Raw genomic sequence first — 19129 nt, forward strand, 5'->3', positions numbered from 1 at the left:
TTAATTAAAAGACAAAAAATCCCCTTTATTTACCCAAAAATAAAATGTGTTTAAATTTCATTAATTAAAAGACAAATTAAATTTGAATGGCACTGGTTTTATTTTTAGTGATAAAAGTGGGTGTTTTTTTCATTAGCATATTTTTGTGTTTTGCTTTGGTACCGAAACTGGTTCTCCAGAACAGTGGATTTTCACTGGTATCGGTACCGAATACTGAAATTTTGGAACCGTGACAACACTAATGCAAGGCGTTGCATGCTCAGTTTCAGGGAAGTTAATGCTCATCCCTTCTATCACCTTTTAGCATCAACTTCACTATCAAAAAGGTCAAGCAAGTCACCTTTATTTATATAGTGCTTGATACGATAGAAACAGTTTCAAAGCAGCTTAACAGATACAATAACCAAACTAATGATGCAAACTCTGCCATAAAGATGCTCCAACAAGACAAAAGTGTGATTATTCAGCTCAAGTCAGTTCAGCTCAGTTCAATTACTGTGTAAAGTTTCAGTGTAAATATTCAGCTCAAGCTCAATTCAGTTCAATCACAGTGTTGATGTAGCAGAATTTGTCAATTATAAATAAATATGATTCAGCTATAAAGCAGGTCGCAGTGGAAAGGAACCCAAACTCCATCATGTGACAGAAATGGAGAAAAATAACTTGGGAGAAAACAGGCTCAGTCAGGGGACCAGTCCTTCTCTGGGCGAAAAAGGCATGAAAAGCTTAAAAATATTGCTAAAAAAGATATGTGGCACTCCCTTAACCATTACTGCTAGTAAAATACCATCATAAAAAAAATACACTGTGATGGAAATGTGTTTGTCCGCACAAGTACATCATCTGGCCTTAATGTAGTTCTCGGGATTTGAAGTGAATAAAGAATAAAATAGTGTTTGTGGTTTATGGGACATTTGCAGGGCCTATAGATGCTTTTATCAGTAGTGCAATGCTTCATGTTAAATGCTGGCTCTAAAAAGCACTTCTCGTCGAACACAATATCCATAAATGCACTCATATGGGGGATGATTAATACTTTATTAAGCATAGGATCAATCATATGGGCTACTTGATCTCTGTTTCACACAATTAGATTATCCAAACCAGTCGAGATCCAAGTCGTTTTAGTTGTTTAAGAAGAAAAATAATGGAGCTGGCCATATGACTGTGATTTAATACTGATATCGATCCGTCTGTAAGAACTAAGCGGATGGACATTAGCATTAGGACACAACTTCAAGAGTCCTCTCGAGGAATGCGGTCTTGTCTTACATACATATGACTCAGCTAGTCTTTCACTAATTGGCTACGATATGATGCACACAATCCTGCTATAAGCACATTATAGTACCTCCTCCAGCCGGCTCATACGCTGAACTGTGGTCCTGGCAGGGGTGCTGATGTTCTCCAGAGGGGTGCTTAACTGCGGCTGGTGGTTTTGCACACTGAAGGTAGGACACAGAAGGCCAGGGATAAATACTTTGCTGACCTGAAAGCAAAAAAAAAACATGATGGCTTTGTGTTACCAAAGGCTTAAAGTGGAATTACTTTATTTTGAATTTTTATGCAAGTGAAGCATTGGGACATGCTACAACTGTACAAAAGTGTCTCTCAATACATACATACTGTTAGTGTTTGTATATCAGTGTGTAAGCATTCGTTTAAAGATATTAAACCCAATAATAAGAATAAACCCAAGATAAGAATAAAAAAATTAAAAAATATATTTTTTTCAGATTTTTGTTCTTTACCAACAAGGGTCAGTGAGGAGGTGCTTAACATTCCTTAATTAGTCCATATTTTCCCATATTTTAAGTTTCTATGTGCATATTTATTTATTTCATTTAAAGTATGTGTGAATGACAAAAACAAAAACTTGTGAGGTTGCTATTTCTTTGCAATATACAGTACATAAAACATTAAATATATAACAAAATCAATAAATGATCAATAAATTATTAACAGATATAAATAATTGACAAATAATTTTACTACTATGACTACTACTAATCATAAACACACACACCCATTTATATATATATATATATATATATATATATATATATATATATATATATATATATATATATATATATATATATATATATATATATATATATATATATATATATATATATATATATATATATACACACAAACACACACACACTAGATAGATTGGGAAATTGGAAAAAGCTATTTTATTAAAAACAAAATCACTATTTGTATTTTATATATGACAAACAGCATACTATATAAGACAAATAATATTGGATAGCATTTGAATGGAGCCTTTGTATAATGTGGGATAGGTCCCCTTGATCATATTTTCAACCAATCCCTAGAAAACCAGAACTAGACAATTGGTTCGAGGTGAGTCATCCACATCTGAAACATCATCAGTGCTGCAGAGAAACAGGCTTTTTATATATCAATCATGCATACATCTGTAAGTACCATCTTATGACATTAATATATTATATGAATCTAACGGTATAAACAGATATGCCAGCGCATCTGTAAAGCATCCCTGCATTCTCTCCAGCACTAATGACAGTCTCTCATCAGGATTTGAGTGAGTCACCTGGAACCAATTTTCAAATCTCTAGTGATTGGTGGAGAACATGATGGAATGAGATGATGTATTAGACTCCACACTAGGCTTTGAGATCAAACTGTAATGCACAGATGCCACTGGCTTTTTTAATAAAAGAGAACTACGCATGGCAGAGATGCTGCATATTACAACACAGTCAGACTGAGCTGAAACAGGAAAAATGATTTAGGCCACTAATAATGTCACTTCAGAGGTGAAACTCGCAGATGAAATCAAGCCTCACCCGTGTGACTCCTGTGTACAAGACCAGACTTCCATTGGCCTCAAGCACCAGCATGGTATGAATGTCCTTTCAAGAAATGAAGAGAGTGTGAAATTTAAGTCCTGACAATGACAGTGAGAAACAAGAGGATGACACTTACAGCTTATGTTCAAGATTTACAAATGTCACGATTATTTAAATGGTGTTAATTCTTCATCATGATAAAAGCAGCAAGATCTGATCACAATGGATTTGCAACCCATTTTCCATATATTTAATAATTGTAAATTTAATGAATGGTTATAAGAGGGTTTTGGCTAGTCGTTGACATATACCAATAAGCAACACGGTTCAACTTTCAATAATGTAACTTCTAAATAGCACAGATGCACAATAATTGCAGAAATGTTTATTATGAAGCTATAGTGTTATGTTAAATCTGTATGTTCGTTTTTAGGGATGTAACGATATACCCAAAGCCAATTCTATTTCTCAAAATGTTTCTTCAGATATATGCAGAATCTTTGTTTGATTAAAATGCACTTGTTTCCTCTAATTTTAAATGAATTTTAAGGGCAAAGCCTTAGTTTGTTTATATTAATAGATTCATTTTATTTGTATTGATTTGGGATTCGTTTTAAAATTTTAGTTTAGTTATTTGACATTTCAGCAGCATTTTGTCTTAGAAATAATAAAAGGACACCTTTTAAATCTCATTTTTCTTTAAAAAAATCGTAAGAAAATCATACAAATCTGTATCGTGAAATCATATTGCATTGTGAGTTTAAAGAAACATTGCATCCCTATTTGTTTTACTGTTACTTTTTTTGACCTTGTAATAAAAATGGATGATCTTTTGGTAAAACAAGGCCTCACCAGTGAAGAATACCAGACTTCACCAATCATTTAGTCTGTTAAACCCTGTCCCTCTCTTACAATAAACTGCAAGATTGCATTTCAATCCAATGCCATTTTCAAGTGCAATACCTAGGTCTGTCACAATCATTGATTTATCATCCGATAATGATTATTCAATCTAATCACAATTATTTGAGATACAGCAATAACTGTGCAGTTTTAATTTAAATCACATTTTGGCATTCAAATTTAAGAACATTAAAATAATGCCATCAAATGTGCAATAGAAGCAGGAGAGTCATAATATCAAAGGGACTAAATAATAAATAAAATAGAAAAATGTTAAAAAATAAAAAAAAATAGTACACAAATATAGTCAAAGGATTTATTTTATACAAAACAGAGGTTTAATGTTTGTCATTATATAAATCCATACCATTATACAATCAATTTCACTCTTGTTTGTCACAATAAGGAAGAACAGATCGGTCACTACTTCAGTTTCATCTCAACTTTAACAACAGTTAAGATAAAACAGACAATTTTTCAATATTTAAGACATCGCAATGACGAAATTTTTAACATGTTTCCTCTCAAAAAGATATCTGAAATATTTTGACTAATTCAAAAGCTCACCTCAAGAGGGGCAGCATCTTTTGCTTTGATGACGGTCACTGATGCAAATATCAGTTGAGAAGTTTCATTGCTCTCCAGAAATTTGACACACCTGAAACCAGCACACGAAAGAGATGTGACTAATAACTAGTGCTGTAAAGTAGTTAAATACTCAGAAAACAAAGTGATCTATCCTATAAATATAGAAGTAAGAGTAAAATAAATAAGCCACACATACACCTGAGCTGCTGGTGAGACTCGACCACAGGTCAGAGGTGATGAAGACTTTAGAGGCCTGGCAGCCTTTCTCTCTGAACAACAGACACAGCACTGATTTCAGGACATACATCAACAGTAACTTCACGCTCTCGGCTCATAAACTCAGGGCACCTGGAGATAGCGCTGGTTTCTGTCCAGAGCTGCTCAATGCAGAGGTCGGGAAGAATTGGCTCCATTTCTGGATGCAGGGCTGTATCATTCAGGGTGCTGTTGGGTGAGGCCAGGATGCTGTGGCCTCGTGGGGACGGCGTCTGGCAGGACATGTTGAAGCGCTGAGCTCCAGAGAAGGAGGGCACTGATATGCCAGGTGAACGAGCCCGACTTTATTCATGCAAATTAAAGAGAAACCAAAAGAGCACATTTAAACAAAAAAGTCTATATTTCTTTTTTTTCTTAAATGTACTTTTTTTTAATATATGAATTGCCAAAGATCATGTTCCATGAAGATATTTAGTAAATTTCCTACCATTAATATATCAGAACGTAATTATTGATTAGTAAAATGCATTGCTACGGACTTCATCTGGACAACTTTAAAGGTGATGTTATCAATATTTTAATTTTTTTTGCACCCTCAAATTCCAGATTTTCAAATAGTTGCATCTCGACCAAATACTGTCCTCCTAATAAACCATACATCAATGTTAAACTTATTTATTCAGCTTTCAGATCATGTATAAATCTCAATTTAAAAAAAAAATTGACCCTTATGACTTCTTTGTTTTGTGGTCAAGGGTCACATATGTTGATTTCCTGAAATCTAAGAATCAAACATTGGAAAATAGAGGGCCCTATCATACGCCCGGCGCAATGCGACGCAAGGCGCAGCACAAGTGTGTCTGCTTGTTTCCATCCAGCGTCTTTCGTATTTCTCATCCAGCGCCATATCGTTTAATTAGCAAATGCATTTGCGCTGATTTTTGCGCCCATGGGCGTGCTGGTGTAAAAAAGAGGTGTGTGCTGACGCTATGCTATTTTAAGGAGCTGAAAATAGACTGCGCCACAGACCAGCTCAAACCTGGTCTAAAGTCTGCCATTTTTTCTTTGTTATTTAAGGAGCGTACACGCTGCTTATTAAACACAGGGAAGCACAGCAGCACACAAACATGCCAAATATATTACAAATTAAAGGATTGCAATGTATAAGATTTTTTTTGTAGGCATGCATACATCCATACATACATACATACATGTCATAATGGATAGTCATCGCACGTATCAGAGTTAGGCTATCTATTTGCTCGCACACAAGCAGCTCCGTTTCATCTCGGAGACATGTTCTGTCTTTGCGGTTGCCAAATTCCACCGTATAAATAGCAAATCCGTCATGGCACGAGCACAACGGTCTCTTAAAGGGAATGGAAGATGAGACTCTGATTGGTTTATTGCACGTTAAGCCCAAAAAACACCCATTATTTATTAAGAGAATAGGGACAACACGTTTAGACCATGCAGCCGGGCGCGCCAACTGTTTTTCCGTCCTTAAAATAGCAAAAGTGGATTTGGACACGCCCTGAGTGCACCTACGCCTTGCGCTTTACACTTTGCGTTTAGATTGTTAAAATAGGGCCCTAACAGTTCAAATAATGACATCATCCTTTAACCATTAAAACAAAACCGTGGAAACATAAGGTATGTATTTCATAATGACTGAGTGAAGCAACCGTACCTCAGGTGTGACTCTGCGCAGGGTCCAGACGGTGTGTGTGCACTGCTGTGTGTCGTACGTCATGATAATGGAGGGCTCGTGGCTGGTGAACACCACTCTCAGAGCGCTGTCTGAAACATACTGGAGACGGGACTCAAAGAGACCTGAACCAATACGAGGGAACAACAAGAGCATTAACATATGACATGTTCTGAGGTCAAAAGACCAGAGATCCACAACACATCCAAGTCATTATTATAGAGTTAATTTTCCCAAGTTCCAAATGTATGGTTTTGGTGAGTAAATATGACAACTTAATGACCAGCTGGCCAGTAGCTCTATTAGGAAATAATACATGGTTTAAATTGAATTATATGAACGTCATTCTGACTTTTACTGATGTAAGCAACATGAGCGAATCAAATCAAAAACATACAGACCTTCTAATAAAGAAAACATCTGTTTATTTGGGACCATCCTAAGTTGATTTAGGAAGTTTTGCATGCAGTGACAGATTACAAAATATTTCTCACATTAAGCCACCAAAACAAAAAATGAGGAATAAAAATCACAATAGGTTGTCATGTTTTTGTAAGAGAAGCAGTTCACGAAGACGGACTCATCTTGAATGTGATGCTGCAAACGAATCAATGACCTGCTCAGTCACTAAAATGCACAAAAATATACTTTCATGGGGACTATAAACAAATATTTCTGGGTGGCAAATTTTACCCATTGTCTCTCCATTTTAGACCCAGGGGATCAACATTTATTCAATAAATATTTACTTACGAAAACTTGTTTTAAATGAGTCAGAGTTCCAGGACAGAAGACGAGTGTCATAATTAAAAGTAATTACTGATTGCACTTCCATAATTTACCTCAAAAATACAAATGAAAAGTGCATTGCATTGCATGAGAAAGTTTCAGGCTCTCAATTCCAGTCCCCTGTTTTCCCTTATTCCCATTATAAACGCAAATGTCTGAAATGTTTAGGAAAAGCCTCTGGGGCAACATGCCAGAATATGCTCACATAAAATAAAATAAAGCCAGCATTAGCCAGAACTGTAAATTGTTCTGTCTAAATACTGCTACTAAAACCAAAACGCCCCCCTTTCCTGTCCACGTGCCAAATAACCCATTATGCCTCATGAAACGCACAGCTACCACACATCATCAGTCACTGAGCTAAAAACAGGATAAATCCCTGAAGGCACGAACAAACGGCTGCTAGTGACAATGGCTTTGCTGGAAGATCTCCTCTAAACACGTAAGGCTGATTGAGACATTTAAAGCGGATTTGAGAGAGAGAAGTCCATTATAAAACAGAGATGTACTGTAGAGAAATTCAACAGCATTCTGACCTGAAATGGCAGTGAGTGGCAGTGAAATGAGACAGTCCAGTACCTGCTGAACTGGGATGTCCACCATGAGGCTTGATTCTTACTGCCACGACTCCATATGACCATGTTTCCAGCCACATACAGCTCCTCCTCATTTTCAACCTCATCAGGAGCAGCTCCCTTCCTCAGCTGCCAGCGCTCCTGTCAATCACATCATAATCATAGTTAAAACATGAAGTATTTTAATTAAGAACAGCTTGATTTCGCTTAAAGGAGAAGAGCAGTGCAAACACACTGCTAAACATCTCCTTTTGTGCCCCACAGAAGAAATAAAGTAAAAAACAAACTACCTTCTCATGGTCCTGTAGAGTGACGACCTGAAGGGATCCTGTGAGTCCAGCCGCCCCGTCAGAGGACCAGAGCTCGCAGGCTGGCTGGAGCTGCTGCAGCTGGAGATTCGCGGCATTTGGGTGATTTTTGCACTGCTCACGATCGAATGGGACAATCGAATGCAATTCGCCTGCAGCTATCATTGTGGCTCTCTCTTCATAGATGTGCGACATGAGTTACAAATATCAGCATTATTTCTGTAAAACACAAAGACAATTAGGCTGCGTTTACACTGTCAGAAAAAAATCAGATTTTTTTCCCCCACATCTGACACAGGTCAGAATTTGATGCACGTGTGTAAACACAAAAATCCACAAGAGATCAGATTTTCCCAAATGTGGTTTTAAATCAGATACATATCAGATATCTGGACATCCGACCTACTTCTAAATACACATATCCGATTCCCCGCAGACATTTTTACAGACAAAATGTTGTGTTTTGCATCGACATCTATGCCACCTTCAGCATGGCAGCAAACTATGATGCATTTTTGATGACCCGCTTTTTATCAGCATATTTTTGACGTTACTGTTACTGATTTCTATGACCTCAGAACGTTGGAGAAACCAAACCTAAGATTCATTTTCATTAGATTTTGTTTCATGTTAATATGTATATATATATATATATATATATAGCATTTATAAATCTTTATTTATTAGCTTTAGTTTATGTAATTTTAGCTGTTTTACTACTTAAAGCTAAACTAAAAAAAATTAAAAATGTTGCTTTGGTAACTAGCAGAAATATAATAAGTTTATGCATTTTTTTATTATTTGGTTAAATGTTACTTTATTTCAAGTAATTAAATGTTTTATATATATATATATATATATATATATATATATTAATTAATTAATTAATTAATTAACTCTACGACAACCCATACATTACCCAATTTGTTAATACCAGAAGCACAAATCATCCACCAAATCCTCAAAGTTCTGTCTTGGGCCCTCTTCTTTTCACTATTTAAATGTTATATTACTAATTAACAAACAATCAAACACTATGGGTTTAATTTCCACTGTTACGCTGATGACATTCAGATAATGCCCTCCAGTTCGAAATCTTGGGTGTTCTAATTGATTTCACACTTTCATTTAATGATTACATTAGACAGCATTTTTTTTTTTACACCTACGAAATAATATCTCTCGTATTCAATTCTCTTTCTGACAAAAGAGAGCCTTTAAAATGTTTACACTGTTTGAGGAAAAACACTAAAGTTTTTATGATGCAGTCAGTGAGTCATCCTGTCAACATTAGCAGCGGCGCTACTGCTAACAACATCCGCTCAAATACTCGCCTGCTAAATAATAACAAATAGTCGAGCTTCCTGTACTGGAGTGCGGTCCTTCCCTTTGACAGATGTCTCTCCTTCTGCAATCGCCTGCTCGTTGAGGTCAACAAACAAACACATCAAAGTATGCAGGGAAAAACGAGTGAGCACACTACAATGTTTCAAATGACCGCGGACATACTCATGTTGTTATCCCGTGACGTACTTCCGAGCGTCTGACCAATCAGAGAGCTGCGTTCTGGAAGTGAGCAAGTGGGCATAAAGGCGACCTAAGCAAAATAGTGATGGCATCATGGGAACACACCATGGTTTTCTGATATATATGTGACTTGGACCACAAAACCAGTCATAAGTGTCATTTTTCCTAAATTAAAATTATCACCGTGGTCCTTTATATGTGTTCCTGTAGCTCAATTGGTAGGGCACTGCTCAAGCGCAAGGTTGGGGGTTCGATTCCCCCGGAACACATAATATGTAAAAATAGCCTGAATGCACTGTAAGTCGCTTTGGATAAAAGCGTCTGCTAAATTTAATTTATATGTCATATATATATATATATATGTCATATATATATATATATATATATATATATATGTCATATATATATATATATATATATATGTCATATATATATATATATATATATATGTCATATATATATATATATATATGTCATATATATATATATATGTCATATATATATATATATGTCATATATATATATATATATATATATATATATATATATATATATATATATATATATATATATATATATATATATATATAAAGCATGATACTTCCAGGACTAATGTAAAAAAAAAAAAGAAGTTCTGTCGCTAATATTTATATTTACAGCAATGGTTCTTAATCTTTGCAAAGTCATCTTTCAATGGTTGAAGGCAATTCTTCATGGGCATGATGCTTTTTTTTTTTTTTTGCTTTCTGACATAGACTTTTTTACTTAAAGATAGCCTTTCAGTGTATTAAAATTAATTAAAGGTTTTTTATTGTACTTAAAATTCCTGCTTTTTTCCTGTAGATATGATCCGGTTATGGAGATGATGAGACGAGAGATGTGCGGATCCATATGCAGTCAGAGATGTGGTCATAAAACAGGTATATTGAGGGCAAGACAAAAGAGTAATCAAAAACGGGTGTGGTGGATCAGCGTCTAACAATATCTAGGGGGCTTGACAACAGGGGTAATCCAACAACATGAATGATAGTCCAGGCGAGATGCAAAGATAGTCACAATGACAAGACGAAAGGATAATCCAAAATACACAAGCAAAAATCTGAACACAGGATAGCAGGCAAAGCAAAACTATGACTAGGAGCTAAGAACTAAAAATGTCTCCTCGCTATGAGAGTGATAAACGCTTTACAATACTGTGCAGTTTGAGCATCTGAGTGGCTGTAATATAGTGTATGTGTGATTGACTTTAGATGAGTGTGTGATTGGTTACAGCTGTGTGCAATCAGTGCAATGGATGATGGGAAATGTAGTCCAGGTTGAGATATGTAATGAGCGGGTGACCTCTGGAGTGAATGGAATTTCATAGACCAGATTTGTGACAGATACTTATGTCGCACTAATATATTTAAAAGATTTAATTTGTTATATATTTCAAATATTTATTTTTTTATAATCTTTAAGATATTTTGAAGCCCCATTTGAAGTTTACTGTGGTCCCTTAGTACTTTTCTTTGTGATTGCCAGCATAAAAAAACAATTTCATGATTTAATTTAATTACATTTTAATTGCACTTCTCATGTTAATGTCTCTTATTTATCTTTTATGTTGTTGTATTCTTCATTTGTAAGTTGATTTAGATAAAAGCGTATGCAAAACGAATGAAAGTAATGTAGTCCTATACACTCCACAAATCTGCTTTATAACTTTATTCAAATATACATTTTATTTAACTATACCATGCACCTAATAATAATGACAAAAGATCTGTTGAAAGAAGAGCAAATAAATATTTTATTGTTGCTATGATTTTTAATACCATCCATGTTTATACTCTAAATACTGGTAATTTCTTAATTATGAACAAAATAAATGCATATCAGTGGTATAAACTTTATAGTTAAGGAAAGTTTATTTATATAGCAAATTTTGAACACAATGGTAATTCCAAGTGCTTTACATAAAATAAAGTAATATAATCATTAATAAAATCGCAAAAATAAAACAAGGAATTTAAAAACTTTGAAAATGATTTACAAATGTATTTAAAAGGAATTTAAGAGTTAAATATATATATGTAAAATACAGTGCAATAATTTCAGGTTGCATAAAATACAGTTCAGATATTGCACAGAGCTCATTCAATAAATGCACAGCTAAACAGATGAGTTTTGAGTCTAGATTTGATTGTGACTAATGTTTTAGCACATCTGATCTCTTCTGGAAGCTGATTCCAACTGCGGGCAGCATAATAACTAAACGGAGATTCCCCTTGTTTTGTGTGAACCCTTGGTATTTCTAACTGACTCGATCCTAGTGATCTGAGTGCTCTGTTAGGTTTATATTCAGTCAGCATATCTGCAATGTATTTAGCTAAAACCTGAAGCCACTGATTATTAATAACACTTTCTATTTGCTCTCTGAAGGATGCAGGTCAAAAAAATGAGTTGAATTGCAGTTCTCTAAATGAAAGTGATAGTCAACATCTGAAGTGGATCAAAAAGGTTCATCAAAGTTGTCCTAAGACAAGAATGGGTATTGTTTTGGTTTTAGGACAACTTTGATGAAAGGTTTTAATCCACTTCAAATGTTGACTGCTGTATATGACTGGAAAATCAATTTTAGAAAAATTGCTTGGCATTTGATGCAAGCATGATATTGTATCATGCATGCTGTATATAAGTTATTCATATTTGTTTTTGTTTTGTTTTGTTTTGTGCAATCAATAGAGGAACATATTCTGTTTGAGTGAAACCACTATATGGAGGTTCTGAGGTGGTAGTGAGTTTCAGGCATTTTATTTCCCATAAACTGACACAATAGCGATGGATGTGCTGAGACCTATGAATTCAATAGAGTCAGAATAGGAGTTGCATGCTTCCTCTGTAGACTCACAGGGATTCTTAATGTGCGCTAGATAGTGTGCGGCTGGATGAATGTGTCTCCAGTGTTGTCATCTCACTCGATTATTTTTCAATAAAACTCCTCCCTCTCACACATATGGCAAGCGTCACCTCAGAACTGATTTTCAGTCCTTCAGATTGTTTCTGTATATGACTAAACCCAAGTCATTCCACTGCATGCCCTGCTGAACTTGAGCTGATTTAGCTTGATTGGCAATATCGAATGAAGAATTACACAATACGACAGAGTTGTGTGGAGAAAATATTTCACCATCGCATGCTGTCATATATATATATATATATATATATATATATATATATATATATATATATCTGAGTCATATGCAATACACAGGCAACCGGTAAGGAACAGTGTGATGTTCATGTGTGAGAAGATGTCCAGAAAACAGTTTGACATTTTTGTCAGTGTTTGCAAACCATTAGTCATAAATAAACCCAAAGGATTTAAATATTCCATGACAGTTAACATTTTTGTCTGTGAATGTTTATGTGTTCAGTTTTTTACACTTCATTTAGATAGATAGATAGATAGATAGATAGATAGATAGATAGATAGATAGATAGATAGATAGATAGATAGATAACAACATAATGTGATTGGCCATGTGGAACGGTGGTATCGGGGGCATGACGCTGTTGTCCTTAGCTTTCATTACAGATCTAATGATGCTCTGATAACATTATTGAAGCTAATGTCCTCTGTGTGGCCATGTACAGATGTATTCACTGCATTAATCTGGACGCACTTAAGGATTTATCTAACTTATCTGTCACTGGGTTTTGGTCCACCGTATAAATTGTGTTCCTGTAGCTCAATTGGTAGAGCATTGCGTTGGGGGTTCGAATCTGGGGGAATACATGTTAGGAAAAATTGTTAGCATGAATGCAATGTAAGTCACTTCGGATAAAATCGTCTGCTAAATGCATAAATTTATAAAGACAAAAAGGGAAGTCGATATTGATGTGTTGACTTTGCTGCAGCCTGGAATTGAACTGCTGGTTTCGTCTGGTCAGAGGAGAACTGACCCCCAACTGAGCCTGGTTTCTCCCAAGGTGTTTTTCTCCATTCTGTCACCGATGGAGTTTCGGTTCCTTGCCGCCGTCGCCTCTGGCTTGCTTAGTTGGGGTCACTTCATCTACAGCGATATCATTGACTTGATTGCAAATAAATGCACAGACATTATTTAAACTGAACAGAGATGACATAACTGAATTCAATGATGAACTGCCTTAACTATCATTTTGCATTATTGAGACACTGTTTTCCAAATGAATGTTGTTCAGTGCTTTGACGCAATGTATTTTGTTTAAAGCACTATATAAATAAAGCTGATTGATTGATTGATTGATTGACAGATTATAACTGATTCTTCCTCTATGAATGTCATACAAATGACAATATGCTAAATATTACAAACCTTACATTAACATATTGATTTAATTAAAATATTTTCATGCATTTTTAGCGTGTTAGGCATCCCTAAAGACATATTATTATTGTTTTGTCCATGTGTCTTTTTAACACTTTATAGACAGGTCCATTGAGAGAACAGAGAGGAAACAATAAGCAAAGGAAGAAAAGGGATCAGGAAATCACATGACACTTGAACTTGCATGTTAATGGTGCTTGCACTGTCAAGCATCACTATTCCTATTGATGATTTTTGATTTAAACAACCTCCTAACACTATATATTAAACTTCTCCGTCTAATTCATCCAGCCACAGAAAGTCTTGCACTTAGATTCTGTCTTGATGCATCAGATGTAAGGCTGGGAATACAGAATAAAGACTGAAATTCCATTTGTAAACTTGATTTATAGGCATTGCATCTGCAGTCTACATCTCTCATTAATCACTTTGTCCACAAGGAGACCCTAGAAAACAGCGATCCAGATCAAATAAAGCTGTTAAGGACAGAGGACAGAGGTCACTGTTAACGCAGTTAAATGTGAAACCTAGAGGGCTCACCATACATCTAGATGCCATACCTTTGTTCAAACAATGAGGACAGTCCTAATACAAGGCCAACAGCAAGCTAACATAATATTACTGATTATGAGAATAAATGACGACAGTGCAAACTAAAATGAGTGTTCAGGACGACTGTCTCTAGGGTCTTGGTGGACACTTATGCATGTAAACATTTCCTGTTTTTATGCTTTAAAGAGTCTGGTTTATGTCACTAGCAGCACTCAACAACTGACCATGTTTGTTCATTAATTTGGCAGTGATGTATTTAATGAAGAGAGTGATCCAGTTAGCAAAAAGGACTGAATCGGGGTTAAGATGCGGGTAAGCCACAGCAGCCCACAGAGGACTCATTACAGATTTTTTTTTATATACTATCTATCTATCTATCTATCTATCTATCTATCTATCTATCTATCTATCTATCTATCTATCTATCTATCTATCTATCTATCTATCTGTCTGTCTGTCATCATCTGTCACATTTTTTTTCTTTTAATTTGTGATGCATATTTTAATAATCTAGATTTGTTTTTGTTTTCTGTTAAGAACTTCTTTATGGAATGGAAAGATTCCACGGATGTCAAAGCTCCTTCATGGAACCTATAGAAATGTGTCCTTAAAGATTTTGTAGAATACATATTTCATAATATCCCCATTAAGATGTTTTTTTTGGATCAGTTCCAAATTTTAAATAAAAAATGATGTGCACGTCTTTTTGAATTTTCTTAATGTTTTTTTGACTTGGGAAGTCATGCAGGGTTTATTATTTCATGCATTGTCTCAGCTCTCTCTTCTTTGACCAAAAAGTGCATCCATGCGAACAAATATCCAAAGAATGAATCACCAGGAATAATACAAAACATTCTGAGCAATCTCAAACTTAATTTCACCAGTGTGTGTGTTTGTGTGCCTGTCGACCAATGACGAACACATCAATCCCAGTGGGACTTTCTTCGTGACGTATTAACGCAAATCAAATCTGATTGTCTTCCTGTCTGATGGAAAGTATTCAGACATATAAAACGAGGCGAGGGGTGAGACTATTCAAAGAGACACAAGACCGCGCAAAGGAACTTAAAACCCCACCTTTTCACTTTGGGAGGTTTTACTGGAGGTATTTCAGGACCCCGATCAGCGCGCGGATCACATCTCTATAGCCCATGTGAGTTCCTTTGATTGCATTTACTTAGTTAAACATTTACCATAGGCGCTTTTTACTTACGTGCATGTTGCATTCATTTAGACTAGTTTTATTTTACATTCACAACATATATAAACATAAATGGCACGGCATTTACATTAATTAATGTTCACAATGAAACAGTTTAAGTCATTTCTTCTTCTTATTATAGTATTATAATAAAACACCGCAGTCTTGTAACGAAACAGGACAGGACTTCACTGAACGAAACTAATTTTAAAATGGTTTTAAGCAAAGCATAACAACTTTTAATTAATAAAACAGAAAGGTCTTCCATAAAAAAAACTCTTTATAATATATTCAAACACCGAAAACAGGTTGCATATTTGACTTAATTTTTCAAATCCATTAAAATGTCTTTAATATTGCATTCAAGATGTAAAATTCAGTTATGTTTGTCGTTTTATTTAGTGTGTAAAAACAGCATGTTTTCATGTATGCACAGGTGTAAAGCAATGCCCGTGAGGAACGGCTCTCAGCTTTTGCTCTTCATAACTCTCTCCAGTGTTTTATATGCCCGGACCTTAAGTTTACCCTTCGCCTCCATGAGGTAAGAGTTCTATTTTCGTAAAGCACATGAATAAAACTTAATTCCTAACTCTTTTGTGATGCTTTAAAGCATTTTCTATATCGGAACATGCGCGCGCGTTTTTCGCTCCATCAGATTGGTGCGCGCGCAGGTAAATCAACCCGACAAAAGCACAGAGAAACTAAGTTTTTTTTTTTCGTCTAATTAGATAATTATGTAAATTATAATTTTGCCATGCTATATGATCCTACCAAGTCCATATAGGCTATACATAGTTTCTATTTTAAATGTAGTTTATAGATGCACAGTGTAGTTTTAAATTGATGTAACTACCTCCAAATGCTTAATGGATGGTTTGCTCTTATAGAAACATTTCTACACGTAATATACAGTATAGGAGCTTTGAAAATGTTTTTTATTTAGCTTAACTATGTTTTGTTGTGTGTGTGTGTATGTGTGTGTGTGAGGGAGATTGTAGAAAAAAACAACAACTTTAAAGCCTTTATATGATTAAACCAAGCTGAGTTATAACAAATCTGATGAACGATAAGAGCAGCTGTGTAATTCACACTGGATTCTGGAGAGTCACTTGGTTCTGTGTCTTTGTGCAGAGATACAAGACACGCAGACGGGCTCTTCACAAGCGGATACAGTAAACTTCTAGGACAGTTATCTGCCAGACGGTACCTGGAGTCATTGATCGGAAAGCGGGTCAGGTACAGATATCTTATTTTAAAGGCCATTTCCACAACATAATTCATAGCCCTGCTGAAACCAGCTTAAAGAAATCCTTCTAAACCATTAAACCAGACCAGAACAGCTTGAAGGTGAGCTGAAACCAGAAAACCACCTCCAACTATTTTAAGATCAGAGCTTCTATGAACTGAATTTGGTAAAACTGGATTTATGTTTTGGTAATCATTCAATATAATCAAAGATTTTAGGTGCAAAGAGAGTTTTTGTCTTCTGTTAGTGGTGTGATTTTGCATCTATGACTCCGGATTGGAGTAAATAAAGTAAATCTGTATTTGGTTTAAATAAACAAATAAACCATAAACAAATTATTAAAATGGCTTTAGGATTATATGCCAGCCATATAATCCTATAATGAATTGTCGGACAAATGAATAAAGGTAAATGTCAGCATGAAAGGACAGTTTGAATTATCATTGAATATCGTGCGTTCAATACATCTGTTTCCCAAATAGATAACCATCACAAGGTAAATGCATGAATGTAAACTGTAAATTCATGACTGACATATTTCTTTATATGATTTTAGTGATGATTTGATGGAAGACCAGGCACCGATGAAGCGTCATTCAGACGCAATATTCACAGACAACTACAGCCGCTTTCGCAAGCAGATGGCGGTGAAGAAATATCTCAACTCCATTCTCACAGGAAAGAGAAGGTATTAAGCACCAGCATGTTATTGCTTTCGTGGGTTTTACCAAGCCTTTCAATCCAAGATGTTGCTAGTATAATGAAATACTCTGAACCAAAGAACATTTTCTATGATGTTAAGCAATAAAAAGGCTATTTTACTAGTGTTTTTCCTCTTTTCAGTCAAGAAGACCCACCCAGCCTGCAGGAGGAATCGACTGGAGGAGAGACCACGTATCGGGAGAGCTACGATGACGTCACTGTAGACCGACTTCTCAATCATATACCATTGGTACGTTAGACGGAGACATGCATATGACTTTGTATTAATAAAAGTGCTGTCAAACTGGTAAATAAAGTTAATTTAAATACTGATCTTTTCTCTTCTAGCCCCTCTGAGGTCGGTTTGAAGACAAGAAAACAACTCTTCGAGACCATCATAGGTTTTCCATTTACACAGTCTAGTATAGGACATCAACATACTACTAAAAGAACGTGTTGAAACCGAAAAATGTGGTTACCTATGACGTAAATGTTTGCACTGTACATTGAAAATAAACTTTGATGAGAGATGTTAGCTTGAAGATGTACATAGCGTGCTTTGGCCTTGGAAACCAAATTGCTTTGACATGTTTCCTGTAAATTGTAGAAAAATAAATGCATTGAAACAAGCCCCGGACTGGTGAGAAGCGCATATTCGGACCTGAAGACTGCTGATTGGATCTCGAATGATGAAGTAACACATGAAGTCAACGTGCATTTTGTAAATGAATTATTTGATGAACATATTTCTGTTTCTTCTGTCTGAATTCTAACTCTAGAGGGATCGTTTGGGTCTGGGAGGGTCGGGGCATTGGATATCTTTATTTTTGCCATTCAAAGTATAATAAAAGTTTGAAGAGTCATGAAATGCTTGACTGCGCTCGACTTCAATGTTGCAAAACAAACTTTAGCCATGAATTGCAGGTGATTTATGGGCAGGTTCTACCTGTTTTCTTTGGTTTCACAGTAACGGCCGTTTAGAATAATGGACCATTATTTTGAGTAATGTTCAATTATATTTCTGTGTCTTGAAAATACACATAAATTGGACTATACAGGTGCAGAGAAAGACACGAATAAAACATTCAAGACTGTATAGCACACATTTCTTTACAAAAAGATAGTAAATTTATAAAACAGACAGTCGGTTTAATGATGTACGAGTGTCAAGGGATGATGATATGTAGTCGTATACAGAAGGGTTTGTCTGCTCTCCATTGAGATGACGGCACCAAATCAAACAGCATAAGATGTGCGATTGAAAACACATCACTCACTCATGTAATTCCTGCTGAAGGTCTCGTTTCGTGAGTGTTCGGCCCTCATTTTGAGAACTTCTGAAGGAAACGGTCATTATTATCAGCTGGCCTGTGACTCAGCATATCTACAATGTGTTGAAGGCAGCTCTGGAAATTTTGAATCATGAATGTCAGAGGACATGGTATGACAGAAAAGGCGTTTATATAAGACGAGATGCACTATGATGGGACTCTAGTTGCCAAAATTAGGCATGTCTGTCAAATTACATTTATTGTGAGTCGTCCTTTGGCCTGGAAAAATTTTTTAGTTTGCACCATTTAACCTATAATTGATATAAATATCTAAAAAGAGACAACTGA

General features: G+C 35.5%; 2 protein-coding genes across 2 annotated transcripts in view; one reads left to right on the forward strand and one right to left on the reverse strand.

Annotated features, from left to right (window-relative positions):
• The window catches only part of anapc1 (anaphase promoting complex subunit 1), a 52295-nt gene extending 42845 nt beyond the window's left edge, over positions 1-9450 (reverse strand). The window contains 11 exon segments of the mRNA XM_052613796.1: positions 1352-1489; positions 2841-2906; positions 4314-4404; positions 4533-4557; positions 4560-4603; positions 4683-4892; positions 6299-6383; positions 7445-7481; positions 7584-7763; positions 7913-8149; positions 9265-9450. Of these exon segments, the coding sequence (XP_052469756.1) occupies positions 1352-1489; positions 2841-2906; positions 4314-4404; positions 4533-4557; positions 4560-4603; positions 4683-4892; positions 6299-6383; positions 7445-7481; positions 7584-7763; positions 7913-8125 (1089 nt within the window). The 5' untranslated portion in view covers positions 8126-8149; positions 9265-9450.
• Positions 9451-15349: 5899 nt separating this feature from the next.
• vip (vasoactive intestinal peptide) lies at positions 15350-18378 on the forward strand. The gene is made up of 6 exons (XM_052614022.1): positions 15350-15514; positions 15999-16103; positions 16694-16798; positions 17365-17496; positions 17652-17760; positions 17859-18378. Coding segments are annotated over exons 1-6 (462 nt in total). The 5' UTR covers positions 15350-15512; the 3' UTR covers positions 17868-18378.
• The last annotated feature ends 751 nt before the right edge of the window (positions 18379-19129 follow it).

Source organism: Carassius gibelio, chromosome A13 (genome assembly GCF_023724105.1).
Source record: "Carassius gibelio isolate Cgi1373 ecotype wild population from Czech Republic chromosome A13, carGib1.2-hapl.c, whole genome shotgun sequence".
NCBI lineage: Eukaryota > Metazoa > Chordata > Actinopteri > Cypriniformes > Cyprinidae > Carassius > Carassius gibelio.